This window comes from Chamaea fasciata, unplaced genomic scaffold (assembly GCF_029207755.1).
Source record: "Chamaea fasciata isolate MVZ Bird 193981 ecotype frontalis unplaced genomic scaffold, bChaFas1.0.hap1 SCAF_4, whole genome shotgun sequence".
NCBI lineage: Eukaryota > Metazoa > Chordata > Aves > Passeriformes > Sylviidae > Chamaea > Chamaea fasciata.
The window spans coordinates 35,931,182-35,948,884 of record NW_027094089.1 but is presented as its reverse complement, the minus strand read 5'-3'; the positions used below and the strand labels follow the sequence as shown (position 1 = coordinate 35,948,884).

At 37.8% G+C, this 17,703-nt stretch overlaps 1 protein-coding gene across 2 annotated transcripts in view; it reads left to right on the top strand.

The window, feature by feature from the left end:
- Window positions 1–17,703, top strand: part of ARB2A (ARB2 cotranscriptional regulator A) — a 272,494-nt gene that overhangs the window by 152,783 nt on the left and 102,008 nt on the right. For both annotated transcript variants that reach the window (XM_066181284.1, XM_066181283.1), the window contains exon 8: window positions 12,795–12,914. In XM_066181284.1, coding sequence (XP_066037381.1) covers window positions 12,795–12,914 — 120 coding nt within the window. The remainder of the gene's footprint in view (window positions 1–12,794; window positions 12,915–17,703) is intronic.

Below are 17,703 nucleotides of genomic sequence, written 5' to 3'. Positions count from 1 at the left end.
CGCTGTAAATTAGAATATTCATCGCAAAAGGCGATACAATGCATTGTAACAAGGACTTCGCTCTCTTACTTCTACGTCTTTTAGCTCTTACTTAAACCTCTCTATTCCCGGCTCTTACTTCTACTGCTCTATTCCTGGCTCTTACTTCTACCTCTCCTTTTCCCTGCTCTCTTGCTCTCTTACCTCTTCCCCCTGCTCTCTGACCCCTGCCACCTTGCTCCCTCGCTCCATTCTCTCTCAACTCTTACCCCCTTGTTCTTTCTCCCTCTCTCTCTGGGACTTTCCTTCAGCCGAGGCTGGTGGCTGTAGGCAAGGCCCTTTTTACCCACGACCCATGCAATAAAACCACGTATTCTAGAATATCACAGGTCAGCAGAATTCCTTCTCCCTGCCGTCCGCGGATGCTCCTACACTTTCTGGCTGATGTAGTTCAATGATTTGACATTACAAAGTTTCACCTGAGCCCACAAAGAAGTATTTGATCTATGAGTAGACTTTGTGGACATTGTGAAGAGAGGCAAATCTCACTGTCTCAGAACATTTAGTACTACTGAGGTTCTGGTTGGCCATCCACACCAGGCGAGGTAGGTGATTTACACCAGGAAGCTTACCGAGCTATCAGCATGGTTAAAACAATGTGGTCTTGCACATGTACTGCTACAGAAAAGCACCTTGAAAGATAGAAACCCCTACAGAGAGGCACTGATATTTCTTGGCATTTTTGACACTGGTGTGTTAAACAAAAATTCATGATTTCTTCAGAGATCAAGAATTTGCCCAAGACAGGTCATTATCTTGAATTTGCTAAAGGATGTTCAACCAGAACAGCAGTGGAAGCTTTTTCATGGATGTCCAGATGTTATTAGTATGACCATTCTGGAATAATGGGAAGGATACAAGTATTGCCCACATCCTTCCTACTTCCTCTCCTTTGTTATATCTTCATCAGGATTTTGTCTACATTGTTAATTTGAGTCCACAAGATTTCATTTTAAACTGTAAAGCAGTTCTTGAGTTTCAGAAAGAGTAAAACCACCCTGTAACATGTAAATTGATCATTTGCAAAGTGTGTGTTCAGAAGTGGATAGACATGACATAATGCTTTATTAAAGCATTAGGAAAGTGTGGTTTAATTAAGCCTACACACAACTGCTTCTTAGAAGACTGTGTCTAGACTGCTGTTTTCAAGGTGAGACCCAAAGCTTAGCAGCAGGCTAGGGCATTATGTACAGGTTGCCTGGAAGCCCCTGCACAGAAACCCTGTTTCTCTTCATCTCTTACACCTGTGCCCATGTTCATGAAGAGTTACAAATTACTTAAGAAACTTTTGTCCAGTCTTGTGTGAACACTGCCACCTCCAAACAAGTCCATGCTGCTTGGGTTTTTGGTCATTGAATTAGGATACGCTGAATGTGACCACAGTATGCAGGATTTCCGAGATGCCTGGTACCTGGCAGCTTTGAGTTCTCACCACTCATTTTCATCTTTATTACTTAACAAGAATTAAGGTTTAGAATATGATAGTATAGAAATATTTGCTCTAATAAATTTAACAACAAAAATAGAAACACATGTTAAACGTAGATTCTTAAACGGTCCTCTGCTGCTCATTGTAAGAGCTGTCAGAGCTCCTCCAGAGTCTCAGTTTGCCTGAAGGTCTGGTTAATTAGCTCCTAGAGGGCAACCAGGACAAGTTACCCAGAGGCTTTTTGCTGATACCAATAAGGACAGATCCTGCAGTTGCCCAAATCCATTCTTCTGCACAATCTCATTCTTCTTCAACGCAGGATGGAGTCTATCCTGCTTCTCTTCCTGTTTATCCAGGGAACTTTTCCTAGGGTTGTTGTCTTATTCTGATGTAATGGTTTTTAGCAAATTTGAGATGATAAATGTTAGGGGACTAATCTGTAAGATGAGCATGTGCATCAGCATACAGAGGAATTTGAAAAAAGGAACTAAAAGAACAGATTCTTTTTTTCCTTAAATCTCAGTAAGATCCCTGACTCCAAAACTAAGTAATGGTTTGAATGCACAAAGACTGCAGGTGTTCAATCCATTTAATCTTTGTCTTAAAATGCACCAAACAAGTGGCGTTTTCTAATAATGGATTAGCATGGCATCAAAGACCATTTATAACAGTAACAAAAGTGGCATCCATGTGATTTTTTGAGGGTTTATTTTTCTTATCCCACACAGCAGCATAGACATAGATTACGTATTTTGTATAAAATACAAAATTTCAAGATCTTCAGTTATGTCTGGAATTTCTGTTCTGTTGTTGTTCAGTCTGTAATCTGAATTAGAGCCCCAGTGTTTGGCCTATGCCACCTGAGTTACAAGATTGCTCCCAATTTTCCAGTTAGGTCAACCAAAGAAATTAAGATATGATAGAGGGTCATTGGAAAAAATTCATATCAAAACAACTGTTCATTATGTCATTTTGACAACCTGCTGTAACAAATGTGCTTCTGTTTTAATTTATGACAATTAATTGCTAAAAGTAATTTAATCTGACAGTGGCAAGGTGTTGAAAGACTCCTGAAGATGTCATAAAAGTGACCTTTCTGCCCATGTGCAACCAAACGCCATTTTTATCAAGGAGGCTCAAAAACAGTACAACTTCTTTTGTACTTTGTTAATTAGTTATTGATTTGAAACAATGGTCTGCTAAATATTGTCAGATTAGCTAGACGCCAGGAAGGTCACAGTGTGACAGTCTAGTCCTGATAATCCTATGGTATATAAGAATTCTTTTTTACTTTGAACCTTTTGTTCTGATATCCTGAGAACTACATTTCCTGGCTTTAGCATCTGTGCTAATTTAAAATACAGCCAAGCTGTCTGTTATGTAATTGGATGTTTTGAGTTGTTAAAAAAAATTGCAATGTGTTAGAAGAAAATTGCTGTTGATCTAATATCTAATGATCTTTAACGACAGTGATGCACCATTGCTGCAATGCGAACGGCCTTGCTAATCTGTGTGGAAAAGAGCCTGTTTTAATGAGATAATCATCACGAGGGAATCACAGAGTTCAAGACAGAGGTATGACAGGCAAGTTCTGGGGTTGTGTAGCAGCTCATTGGGATGAAAGATCATTTCCTAGGGTACATTATTGTGAAACAAAAATAACAGGCGCATCTGCATGGGAAAATGGGGAGGCAGAATTCAGGGTTAAACAGCGTAACATTCTACTTTTCAGCTTACTGAAATGAGAAGCAACAGAAGATTGCAAATCTGAATTTCAGATTGTTTGTCTAGATAATTACTTCATAAGCTAATGACAGTTACTTCAAATACAATTAACTATAGTTCTCTACATATTAAGGCACTTCAGCATATCTTTGTAGCTGTGCATTAAGTAAGTAATATATCAGTTTACTTAAAGCACTGAGCACTTTGCAGTCTTTATTAAGAGAAATCAAAAAGCTCTGAGCCTGTTAAATCCTTTTTTCACTTAAATAACTGCTCTTGCGGGTAATAAATAGAGATGGAGAAGTGAAGAACAGTACAGAGCAAAGCCATTCTATTTCATTTAATTCGCAGAAAAGATATAAACTCTGTAACAGAGACTTTACAGCTGAGGTATGTTTGAAACCATAGCTGTTACTGAAAATACTAAGTTGTTATCTTACTTAAATGTGTTGAAGTTTGTGTAGATTTGTTGTTTCCTGTGGTGGGTAAAGCTGCATTTTCCTTGGCAAAAATGGTATTTTTATTGCAATAGCATGGTTTTAAAAAAAGCTGTTTCTCATTACAACATATAAACAGATTGAAAGAACAGGAGAATAAAATAGCCTTTTAAGTACTATAGGAAATAGAAAAATAACACTTCTGCATGACTTCCATTAAGAGTTCTTGAATGTTTCAGATGCATTAATTTCCAAAGGAATTGCTTTTAGTGTTGAGAAAAATGCATGTAATCATTTAAATGACTGGCATGATCTCTCTGTCTTGTGAAGATAGTTGTTTTTATTAAAGTATTGTATTAATTTTTATTTATGCTCTCACCATAAATTTGTTTATTGCCAGAAATATGGCTGCTAAGGAGAATATCTGTGAAGATACAGTCTGATAGTTTGTTGCAGAAATACGTTATGGGCAGAATCTCGATCCCTGAGATTGAGTAGTTTGGAAAGAAAAAAGTGGAAGGAGATGTAAAAAAGATGTAAAATGTAGGTATCCATAACAGTACTGAAATGCAGCTGCCCCAGTCTTTGAGTATTTTTACCAACTGGGATATCTTCTCCTCTAGTTGTTACTTAAATTAAAATGTGTGAGACCACCTGCAGACATTGGCAGATGATGCTTAGATCATCACGGCATGGGGATTTTCTTGTGAATAGCACAGGTATTTTCTTAAGTAAAACCTCCTCTGATTAATTACCTTCCTTCTTCCCATTTATTTTCTTCTCCTGAAACCTTTTCATTTTAGTGAGTCAGCAATGTTCTTGTGCCCAGACTAAAAAAGACAAATATATCATATTTGTGTTTACTTACATGCTTCTCTTAATAATAAAAAAATTATCTTATTGGTGAAGGTCATAATTAAGAGCCACTGAGTAACTGATTTTACCTGATTTTTTCTTGATTTTGGTCTCCTTTCCTGCACTTTACTAGAAGACAGTTGGTTGTGAGTCTGTGGCAAGGCATGCCAGATTCCAACAGAAGTAATAATGGGAAAATCCATACTTGAACAACAGCCTGATAAAATTGTCTTACCATGGCTGACAAGCAGATGCTTTAACTAGAACAATATAATAATATTTCAGACTTAATTAATTTAGGCTGAAATCCAGGATTTACTTTATAAACAGCAAACCCTTTCAGGTTACAAAGTCACTTGAATTTCCAAATAAAAAGCTGAAGAAGGAAGAAGAGCATTTGAACAGAGCAGCAGAAGGTATTCGCCATGCAGAGAGGCTCAGTCATTGCAGAGTGAAGGACACAGATAACGTTTGCTGCTTTCTGTATTTTTGCACAGAACCATGTCCAAACTCTCCCTGCTTAACTCTCAGTTCCAATGCAAATCTAAGAAATTCCATCTGTAACACCAGCCATCTAAAAATGCTCATATATCATATAACATCTACATGCTTCTGACATGATGGCACTTTGAAGGCCTCCTGTGAAGGCCCACATTTGCCAAAAAGGAAACATCAGTAATATAATCAGCTGAGACCACTAGCACCTCTCTGAAGGATAGTTGTGGGCACTGACAGTGCCTCTCTCTGGTTTCAGGGCATTGTTGGGCAGGTTTCAGACCTGTTGAAATATTTTAAGTTGAGAGCTTGGAGGCAGGGCCTGTCGTTGAGAGTGGAAAGTGTTTTGATTTTCAGCTTGGTCCTCACCAGGCAGAGGTGGTTGGAGCACTTTGGAAATAGGAGATGAGAGTGGTTTGGGTTTTTTAATCCGGAAGTAGCTCTAGGTTTTTTGGTTAGGGACTGTAGTGATTGAGGGCTTAGCTGGAAAAATGCCTTTCTGACTTGGAGTTGGTTTGTTTGTTTTTTTGTTGGGTTTTTTTTGTTTGTTTTTGTTTGTTTGTGGGGTTCTTTTGTGATTTTTTTTTTTCTCTTGTGTGCCATAAAGCTGGAGTATAAAGCAGAAAAGTAACTCCCTCCTGCTGCCCTAGCTTGTTAGGATCCAAGCTTGCTCTGTTGCCATGTGTATGTGTATATATATATATATATATATATAGCGTAAGTCTTAAATTGTTTTTCCTGACCACTCATACCAGGGAAAGCCCAGCTTACATTTGAAGAAGGGAAAGTGGAGCAGGATCTGAAGTCATCTTCAATGGTAATTGTAGTGGGAACTGGGGAGAGCAGAAGCCCTGTGGAGGAGCCCAAATACAAAGCATAAAAGCATGGCTAGACGTCAGTGTTGCATTAGCTAAAACTTGTAATTTTAAGTCTAATCTCAGGAGTTGTACCATAGCAGAGTGCTGGTATCACCGCTTCCTCTCAAACCAGCTCTTCATCTTCTCTGCACTGCTGGAGGAAATTTAGATTTTCTATCAGTCCACCAAAGGCATTTTTGATTTACATCTTTTATTTGGCTGTTTGATATGCCAGATATTGCATGTTTCATGGAATACTTCTTAATTTAGCAGGATTGTTGAGTCTGCATGCTTTCCTGATAAATTGTTGGTAGTTTTGGTGGTGGGGCTACCTTTAACTTAGTATCATGGACATTTAACTGCCATATGTAAGACTTCTGATCTTCCTTTGTGCTGCTGACTCTATGCACAAAACATTACTGGGGCTTCATAAGTAATATTGGGAACACTTGGATCACCAGCCCAATTTACAGATAAAATAGGCAGAAAAAACCCAGAAACTCAGATGGATGTGGTAATAAACTGAGATTTGTAATTAAAAAAAAAAAAAAAAAAAAAAAAAAAAAAAAAAAAAAAAAACCAAAAACAAACAAAAAAACCAACTTCAAGTCAGGTTACCATATTGCTTTCTGAAGGCATGTGTGAGATAACCTTGGTTGTGCTATTTATATCCTGCAACTCCACAAATGACCAGACTTAGCTATTGTGGTACCTGATCTCTCTTTCTGTCTCAAAACTGGCTGCTGCCTACTGCCAGAGTATGTATCTTGCCCCTACCTCAGAAAGTGCCCTTAAAAAGATAGTATAATTTTTTTTATTTCACCCTTTCTTCCTCCAAGTGCAGGAGTCTAGTATTTTTACATCTGAAGACACATGATTTTATCCCTGTAAGGAATTAAAATAAGGAATTAAGTAAGGAATTTCTGAATACAAATGCTGAATAAAATAACTTCACTCATGCATTTACATGATTTTAGTGTTGAACCAGTGGAGATTCAGAGCTCTGTGGTTTTAATATGGCAAAGTATGCAAATAAAATCCATACAGAGCCCATGAAAGGAGGAAAGGAATGTGTCCTTTATTCAGACTTTCAAGGCCAGAGCATCAGCAGTCTGATTTCATCTCTTATTTTGTCTCGAGTTGTCTCTTTCTCACTCAGGACACAGCAACTAAAATAACTTGCTTGAGTCACTGCTCAGTCTTCATCATCCTTGCTTTCCTGTGCTCTTTACATGACCTGCTAAAATGAATTGCAGATATATGTTGTCAGATTTAAGATTTGGTATAAATTTGCCTCCCCTGTCACTTTTCCTCCAGTATTATCTTCCCCACTCACAACTGCTTTGCTGCTGAGATGGTCCTGCTGTTTGTTTCTGCAGCATCCTTTTGTCTGGTTTCACACAGCTGTAATTGCCCCTGTACAGAGGATAGCGCTATGGCATGGCTATTGCTTTCTGAAAGCCCAGTTATTTAAGAGCTGTGCAAGAGCCAACCCATCTTCATGTTTACATATCTCCATCTATGTAATATACAAACTAACATTGCTTGTGTCAGTAAATAAAGCAGAAATACAATTACTACTGTTAGTAAAAGGTCCTGTTGTCTCCTGGGATCACCTCTCGTATTGGAGTAGGGAACCTTTCCCAAATAACTGTGCAAGAATTCTCTCAACTCCATGATTGAAAAGGTAAAAAAGATTTTCAGGTAGATGGGATGCTTCCTAATACAGTGGAATTTCTCAGTTAAAGTCAAAATCTGGTTAAATGTCCTGAGCTAGACACTTTCAAGCCTTGTCTTCACATAGTCATGCTGCAGAAATATATTAATGCAAAATGCTTTCTTCCACTTCCTTTCCTGTTATCAGTTTATACTCCTTACTTTAATCCTCCTCTGTGGCTGTAATGCCATAGCTAGCTACTGTCTTTGGTGTAGGGGGAAAAATCAGATACTGGAGGGGTTTTTTTTCCTTCTGTTTTGACTTTCTTGCCCTCAAAGCTATCCTGGTTCTCAGCCAGGTCAGAGTTAATTTTTTTACAGTAGCTGTGAGGTAATGGAGTCTGGAGCCATGTGGGCATGTCCAGGTTATTATTCTGTATCTCCTTTTGTCACTGTTGGGGCAGAAATTAGGGATTCTTGCTTCCCTGAAGGAGGGGTCATGGATTGCGGTCAGGAAGAGGAGCATGAGTGAGGAGGGTCTGTCTGCCATTTTGTTCATTTGTTTGGGGTCGCACTTGGTCAGCTTTGGCTCAGTCAGCATTTTTTTGCATGTAAGTCAACCTCTTTTTTTGCATACTTTTCTTACTAATACTGCTACTGCTACTGTTTGTTTTCTTATCTCATTGCTGTTTCCAGTAAATTCTTCTAATTTTAACCCACAACCTCTGTCTTTTGTGTTTCCCATCAGAAAAGCTGTGGGAGGAGCAGTGTCTGGTTTGGAGTCGTCTTAGCTGGGGGGGGGTCACTAAATTAGGGAGTGACATTCCTGAACCATGACAAAAGCCTCTTAGACCTCTTTCTTGCTCAGAAATTTTGGAGCTGCTCTGGCAGTAGCAACCCATCACATAGTTTCATTTTGTTCCTCCCTAGTGAAAAGGTTTTTGTCTCCTGTAAGACAAAAGTTTGCAAAAAGAGTGAGAAAAATACAACAGGTGATAAGCATAATTTGGTACTCATGAAGTGTGCTGTTGTAACAGGATATTTTTATACTTACATGAATTTAGTTGTAATGATTTTTTGGAAGGGTTGGGGTGAATTGATAAAGTTTGCTTGCCCCAAGGCTCCCTGAGGCAATGGGACAAACCATACATGACTGTCAGGGTGTTACTGGTGGGAAAGATCTACCATCTCCAGGGACGGGAGATCAGAGCCTTCTGCATCCTTCTGCCTTCCAGCCGGTGTGCAGTTCTGTTTTCCAAATTTAACGCATGTACCATACTTGTTCATAGTAGCTTATCGAGCTAGAAGGAGAAATTGTTCTGCTGTGGTAAGTGGTAATTAGAGAAACCACCTTCAAACAAATTCGTAAAAAGCTGGTCAGTTATATTGCATATTTCCCTATTTGTGTGCATTTCACTTTTCCCTTGTTCTGAAAAATGTGATTCCTGCTCCTTTATTTTAAAAATAACTAAAGTAGAAGGCTGCCAGATCTGAAAACTAAATTTCTTAGTCTTCATTTTTCTTTCAAGTGGCTTTTTTTAGTTTTGATGTGTTAGAAGTTTAAGGTGGGGATCTGAGCTGCTATGCCTCAGTAAAGCCAGTGGTGGTTCAAGGCCTCCAGATCTTGCCCCATCTGGTAACTTTCTAGCAACAGGTTACTTTGGGAAAAGAAGGAAGAAAAAAAGAAAGAAAGAAGGAAAAAAAAAAAAAGTTAAATTTGGCGCTGAAACACAAAAGGTGTGAACCTGTCACAGTAAGCAGTCTCAAAAGGCAAGCTGCTTTGCAGGAGCTAATTAACCTTAGGAAATAATTACACAAGTATGCAAATGTTGTTTAGACAATTCCATGTGTTATCGACGCAGGTAGTCCATCATAATTGCAGACCTTGTGATGTTTAGGTGTTAGAATCTGGCATAGTTGATAAGGCTTCAGTTGCTGCATCACTCCAACCTGGTATTTAACAATTAATGACTGTGATATTGCACTGGTAAATTTAACCTGTTTTTTGAATGGAACAGAATGTAATATTGTATTCACAGTGTACATTCTGCTTATCTGTGTATGCCTAATGGCTCCAGTTGTTAAAATGTTATATACCTTTTGACTCATAGCACTAGCCATGCTGGAAAAAATGGCAGACCAAAATCTGAGTTCACTCCCTCCACATTTCTGCCCAATGAATGGCCCAGGAGTAGCCTTGTTTGGGCTACTTTGTATTGCATAAACATTGCATGAGGGTCTTTTCACATCATAGGGTTCTTAATAGTTTTTTCCTTTCATGACTAATTATTTGTATTGCTCAAGAGGAAGGATTTTCAGAGTGATGGAGATCCACAACTATGACTTCCACAGCTCCAAAGAACCAGACCACTTATTTTGACATAGAATTAACCCTTGCAGATGACTAGCTTTCAGCAGCAGGAAATCTAAGTTCAAGTTTTCCAGCACCTTTCCATCGCAATCTGTTTCACAAGCAAGAATGCATTCAGCCTGAGGTGCCTTTTGAGGTGCATAGTGGGATTTCTCCAGGCTAATGTCCATTCATTTCTGTACACTTGTATAGATAATTATGTAAACTCTGACCAGGAGACCCCCTCTCTCTCAAATAATTTAACAGTGTTGTATATAAGTGCATTCAATTTAGCTGCAGTGAAATTACAGAAAGCAACAGCTGCCTGAGACTGTCACCTTTCATGCTGGAAATGTAGCATCCAGTCTCATAATTTAATCCAAGCAAGGCAGTAGAGGTTAAAGCTCACAGACCCAGAGCAATTTGAAATCCTAAGATCAGCTGTGCTACTCCTGCAGCTGGATGTTCCACGTACACACCTGGCCTGAGGTCTGAGGTGTTTGTTATATATGGGCTTCTTACAAGGGCGAGAAATAAGCAGATGCTCTGAAAAAAGAGCTTTTATTCTAAATGTATAGGACTCCTCCAAACTCCTTCTTACACATGTGCTTTTCTTATCGTGTTTAGAGTTTAGCAGAGTGTACAGCAACCTGGTTTGTCATGACATTTCATGGCTTTTTTTTAACTTGTAATAAAGGAAGTCATAGTTACAATCTATATTTAACTTATTCTAGCTCATTTCTTTATGCTTTTATAGAATCCTGTTGAGTCTTTGTGTTGGACTGTGAAGCTGTGCAGCTATTAATTTAGTTTACTAAACCACTGGTTATGCTTTGATTGGTGAAAGCTTTTTTGGGCTGAGTTCAGAAGTTCAGAAGCTGAGTTCAGAAGCTTTTTGCTCATGTCTTTGTCTTGTGGAATCTAAAAATGTGTGCTTTTACCAGCAGGGTGTAAAATAATAAATACAAAGTAACGTGAAAATGCTATATTAAGCAGAAAAAAAGGTCCTCTTTTTTTCAGAATGTTAAAACAGCATTGGGTACCTATACAAAAATTGCTGTAAAGAGTATCAATGGCAACATTATTAATGAAAAATAAATACCTCCTGTGTATATAGCGAAGATAAATCTATTAGATAAATTGGTAATTCTGTAACTTTCCAGCGTTTTAATGTGCTTTTTCCATATAGATTATAGAGTACATCACTTTGCACAGGAAGCTGCTATTCAAGTTGTCCTTCAGCTTTATCTTAGTAACTGGTTTGTCTATCATATTTTCTTTGTGTAATTTCTTTTTAAAAATTTCCCTCATTCTTCACAAAGGGAGGAGTCTTTACTTTCTGTACCTATCAATACAATCAAATTTCAAAACAGCAACAAACTGTTTTGAAATAAGTCCTTTCTCACACTGATGTGGTTTACATTAGTGATACATAATAATAGGTGATACATAATTGGTTAAAACTACATGCTGTCATAGTCAGTGAAGAGCAGAATCTGTCCAGGAGTAAGAGATATTCAGGTTTTTCTGTCTTATAATCACTGCTGCTGAAGCAGAAAAGTACATCATTATTCTAAAAACTTTGAGTCAGGATCCATAAAAAATTTGTTGTGGTCTCCTTAGAAAATAGGGTATGAATACAGAAATAAAAGCCAAAATCAGCCATATTATTTAATTGTGTCTCTTCCCATTGATTTTAGACACTTATAAGAGCTTAAATCCCAAAACTGAGTTGCAGAATGGAATTGAAATCTAGATCACCTCAACATTCTTGATAAATTTCAATAATTCACACTGTGTAATTAGCAGCTTCTGATTACCAGTGTATTTTACTGGTTTGTGCTTTCTTTTTCCTAAGGAAAAGAGGCTTTTGTTGTCTGTGTCTGAGTTACCTAAGGATATGAAGTTGTTGCTGGCACAGAGCAAAGGGAAAAAGGGATGCAAATTTTAGGAAATTACATGACATTGACTGATCAGCTTTTTCTAGCATTGACGAGTTTGGAAAGAGCCACCATTTTTATCCTGGGTGTGTAAAATACTGGTGGAGCAGGGTACCTAGCAGAGCATCTTAATCTTGTCACCTGAGACTAGACTGAATTTGTAGTTCTGACCTCAACAACCCAAGAAATAAGGAAAGTCTAGAGGGGTATAGTTGTTTGCAAGGGCCTCTAAGATACAAGTACACAACCGTGAGTTTTGATGAGGGCATTAAAATCAATGTGTGTCACTCTAGTGCCATCAGTGACTTACACTGGCTGGCTTTGACAAAATTTTACTCAATAGTAAGAAAACGTGGTGCCCTAGCTACCAAAAACTCTGAAGTAATGGCCGCCATCAGTCAAGAGGTGTTTTGTTTCCACCATGTCTCGTAGTCTGCAATCACAAAAAATAGGATTTAAAAGAGTAGTTGCAAATACCATAATTTTCATCTTAATTCAGGTTTTCAGTGGCTCATAGTATGAAAAAAAAAGTAAAACCTGAAATTATAGGTCTTTACCAACCAAAATTTTTCTATGATTATGTATTTATATTGTTCCTACCTGTTTTTATTTACCAATCTAAGGCATAACTACTTTAAACAAACCTTCAGTGAACAAACATTTGACAAAGAGTTGTCAAAAGAATGAAAATCCAAGCTGTGGCTCATAATTCCTACAAATGCCTCTGTTTAGCAGATTTGTCATCATGGTATCTACACAAAATTTTGTGGGTGCGTAATTTTTGTTATTCTTATTAATGTAAGCCCAAAAAGCAAGAGTTTTACTGCATTTAAACTTCAATCTTGAATTTTCTTTATTTAGACAAAAGAATCTATTATCTTTTTGATATTAGTCTGTGTTCATTTGATCTTTGTTTTAACAAAACATTCTAACATATAGGAACACATTGCTTTTAGACAGAATTGCCATTTTTTAAAAGATAATTGTCACAAACGTAATTTCTTTCTGCAGGATAATGGCTCTCCTGAAGAACATGCCATTTATGTTTGGGACCATTTTATTTCCCAGTCAGCTGCAGAGGACGTGTTTTTTGTTGCTCACAGTTATGGTGGACTTGCCTTTGTAGAGTTGGTAAGTGTGACTGCTCCATTGACTTCTTTCCTGAAGACTGTCACAAATTTTCTGCATTCTTTGTCATCACCTTCTTGAAAGTAACCAGGTAGAAACAACTGAACCAGTGGTCATGTACAGGTCGGTCAGGATTTCTTTGCAACTGCAACCAGAAGGTCGCTGCATCTTTTCTGTTTTTGAGATAGAGAGTAAAGTGCCAAGTGTGCATGAACCTTAAAGAATGTTGGGAAACAGAACATGCTGCATCCTTCTTGTACAGACTGTGTTCTGAAAGGCACCAGTCTTTGCTGTGGGGCAGAAAGACCTGGGGACAATATGAGACTAAGGACATATAAGAACAGTCTCAAAGTGAAGTCTCAGTAACAAATGCAGCTTTTCGTATATAGATTGGAACTGAACGTGCGGGGAAATTTGGCAGTTTTATTCAGTTTTTGCAGTTATTCTTCAAAGGTCTACAGAACTTGCTGGAAAGTCTTCTGTTTTCCCATTTATTAGGCTCTGCAGTGATATAAGGTAGGAGAAGTTTCACTCAGTGTAAAGCTGCTCTACATCTGGTGCTGAGACTGCTGAACATATAGTCTTTTTGTCAGTCTTTCACTCTCTTCTCTAAAGGCAGATCTCTCAACCCCATCTGCTATACCAAGCTGCCTGTTAAACTTGTGTACCATTCTGTCAGTGTAGATGCAGTCTCCTCATGTGATTTTAAGACAGCAGTGTAATCAGGATGTGTTTTATTGAAGAGAACTGCAAAACAGTTTTGTAGTTAATCCTGTTTTGTAGTTTGTCCTGTTTATCATGGAAACGTAAATTGCAGAACATTACAACTGTTTTATAGACACAGGAAACAGCAGACATATATGTACATCTTTTGTCTACAACACATTAGTTTAATCTAACTGAAAGTTGATTAAGGTGTTTCCTGCCTGAACATAAGATGAATGTCTTAGTTTAGCTCAAGTATGCATGAGTTTGTTGGTTTTAGTCTTATGCTGCTCCAAGTAGCATAAGACTAAAACCACAAACCAGATGATGGCCACTGGAATTATTTTAACATGAGATTTTCCTAACCCTCTTTTTCTTGGTTGAAATTAACGCCATTTTCATTTTTTCTGCGGTTCTGGAAGAGTATGTGCAAAATACCCATGACGTATACAGCTTTGAGACTTGAGAAACATTTAGTTTTTCTGATCTGAAGATCGACTGAGAATTGATTATTTTTCAGGTATTTTATTATCTGCCTAATAAATAGTCTCAAAACTGAATTTATAAGAGACCTTGAAGGTGAATAACTCCTTCTGTAACCTCTTTTGGGCAAAAGATGTGTGGCATTGTATGTGCCTGTTGCTCTTGAGATGTCATGAACGTTAGGGAGCAATTGTTTCTGTCTTGGCGTTCCAAAGTTGTGATTTTCAGCTGCTCTGACTTTAAGGCCAGGTTATTCTGGTGTAACTTGTGAGTCCAAAGTAAAGCTTTGGCAGAATTTCTGTAGGTTTTGTAAAGCCACATTGTTTGGGTCACCAGATGCCCAGAGATACATGCACATAGCAGAGGAATCAGAATCAACTGGAGACCTTTCTCAGTGTTTCCTAAACAGAGTGATGACTTGAAAGAGGCTTGGAGAGTTTTTCCTTCACATTTCAGTCAATGTCTTGAGGTGGCCTGGGTAACAGATGACCAAGATGTCATTCCCATTTTTCCTATTTCTCTTGTCTCACTGGTGGATATTTCTTCACTTTTGTTCTACTATAATGTGAAGCACACTGATGTTTCGAGCAAGACTTGACTTCTGACGTTGGGGCTGCCAGGGTCAGGGTGCTCAGGGCCTGTGAAATTATCACAAGCTGAACGAAAATTTTTATCAGTTGCAGGAAGCAACCAGTAAGTAAGAAGTTAAAAAGGACCTTTGTCAGAAAGACAAGATGGTCTCAGTAAGGGTCAGCTTCTGTAGTCTGCTGTCTCTGCTGGAGATGCATGCCTGAGAGGAAGAATATAAGGCCTATCCATTGACACATCACATATCTGTCATGCAAAACTAGAACTGAAATGTATTTTTAATGTAACCCAATATTTTTCTAAAAAATCAAAGGGTATTAGCACCTAGTTTAGACAGAGGTAGTTTAATATTTGAGCTCTACTGAAAGCAGTTTGATTAAATAATTCATACACTGAAGGACTTATCATTGAAATAAACCCTGAACTATTTCATCACAGTGTTAATTTGTATGGTTTTATTTTGTTATCATCTCCTTTCACTTAAACTTTATATCCATACAGCACTTAGTAATTGCAGTGAGCTCCAAAAAGAAACAGAGCAGCTGATGGGCAATTACTGTCTTATGACGAATACATTTTCGATTGCTTCACTTTCTTCTCTGATTCATGTGGGGGTGATGATGAGGTTGATAGAGCAGCTACACCATATAGCAACTGTACCACCTCTGCACTTCCTTTGCAAGTTTTTGGGTTAACTGATTCATGAAATCGTAGGTTACAGTTGTTACGGAGACCTGTTGCATAGCTGCTCCTTCTGCATCCATGTCTCTTACAGGAGAGCAGTGTGAAACATATGGCTTTAATTTGGAGTGAAGGTTTCTGCCTGAGCCCTCTGAATTTTATTTTGCCTGCAAGGAAAAAAACAAGCAAAAATATCCGGAAATATTTGTGTTTTCAATTAATATCTTCTGAGTCGACTTTCCATGTTCAGAGCTGCAAGGTCTGTCATGAATGATGGCTTGCAGTCATCTCAGCCACAGCTTGCCACTTCATCATGGTGCAAGGCTCTGGGTGAAAACAGGATGTTCTGGCATTAAAGAGAAAAACCCCATGGAAGCTGATATTAAACAAAGTCTTGCTCATGGACATTCATACCATTGTGTGGGAGGAGCTGCTGCTTGCCCAGGAAAAGGCAGAGGACAACATTCAGCCTTGCACAGACAGTACCCATCCAGGTGCTCCTTTGTCTGAAGCTGTTGAGGGAGGTAGCATAGGAAAGGCAGTGCTGTTCTGCCTTGTCCCTTGATTGGCATGCACTTTGCTGGGAAACACAAAGTGAAAGAGAGCGAATAGGACCATCATATATGAAATTGGTATAAAAGGAGGATCATTTTTATTTACAGAACTTTGGTGGCCAATGTTTGGTCTTCATTCCAAATTTCTTCTTACCATAAAAATGTGGCTGTGTTTTGGAAATCCTTCATTAAACAAACAAGTAAGACTTGGCTGCAATTTTCAAATACATGCTACATCAAGTAAAAATTTTATTGATCTTTGCTGCTTTTTGATCTACATTTTCTCATGTTTGTGATTGTAGGATATTAAGGGTGAGTCTGCAATATCATGCTCAAATACACAGAAACTGTTACCCAGTTACTGCAACAGAGGCATACATTTTCTGTACCTTGTGTCGTAGAGTACTACGGGAATAATTGAAAGTGATTAAAATATGTGGGAAATAAAGTTTCACCAATTAATGTGTTAAATTTTATTCCTCGGTTTTTTATAGGTTGAATTACAAATGGTAAATCATAAGCCATATGTTAGAATGTATCTTCATATTAAGTAATCAAAACTTTGTGTAATTGTGGTTTAAAATTAAACATGCATGTGATAATATCTACACGTAAATTACTTTTTGAATGCACAGCACTAAAAATAATTGTTGGGTCATTGTGTTTTGCTAATTGCTAATTACTGATTTTGAAAAACTCAAGCCATCATTCATGAACACATCTCAGCTTCTTAATTCTTAATTCTGTTATCCCCTTGCACAGTGTAGTCAGGGATTTATTTTCAGAATCAGCTTTACTTGATGGTAAATTGTGGAACTTTCCCAACTCAAAGCTTTAATAATTTTATGAAATTTAACAGAAAGTGAGACTTTCAAGCTGATGGAGTCAGTTTTATATTTAGTTTACAGAAAATAAGAAGTTTCTGGTACAACGCCTCCTTTGAGTTCTTCTGCCAAATTTTGTCGCTTTACAATTATTTTGCTTTAAAAAGAGTGTTTTTCCTTGTCATTGCCTGCATGAAAGACCCACACAGGAGAATCTTTGTGGAAGATTTCTGCTGTTTGCTTCCTATAGTTCTGAGAGGCTAGGCTTTGCATTTTCAATTGTTACCACATAATCTTATACCTAGAGGTGTAGCTTTTTTAGTTTTAATTTTAGTTAAATGCTATCTTTTAAAAAAATGCCAAATAGCGTGGGAATCATGACAAAATTGTGAGAATCATTAATGCTATCTCCATCTTACATCATTCATACTGCTGTAAAAATACAAAGTACACAAGGGAATGTAATAATTAGGAGAAGGAAAGTAGGTTCATCCTCTTTAGCAGGTGTAAACTATTCATTGTGGTTCTTTTGGTTAAAATATTGGATGTATATATTGATAATTTGCACAAAGGTGTAGGTAAAAAGGGGGGAGAGGGTGTCTTTTTATTGAGTTTTGTTACAATGAGAACCCTTAAAACACGCTGTTGAAGTTGCTGTATCCACTGTAAAATCCTAATTCTATCAAATCTGCAAATTTTGACAATTTAAAATAATTTTAGGTCCATCATTTTGAAGTCCTCTCTGCAATACAATGCCACTTCATTTTGCAGTATTGTGCTGAATATGGCAGGAACCTGGCCCTGACTGGTGCTGATACGTGCCATAATAATGATGATAGACAGGCACCTGCTGAGCTACCTGCAAGTCTCTGAGGCTGCATCAGTATTCTGGCACAGGCAAAATGCAATTTAAGAAACTTAATGACTAGTTTAAGAAACTAGTGAACCTGTCACTAG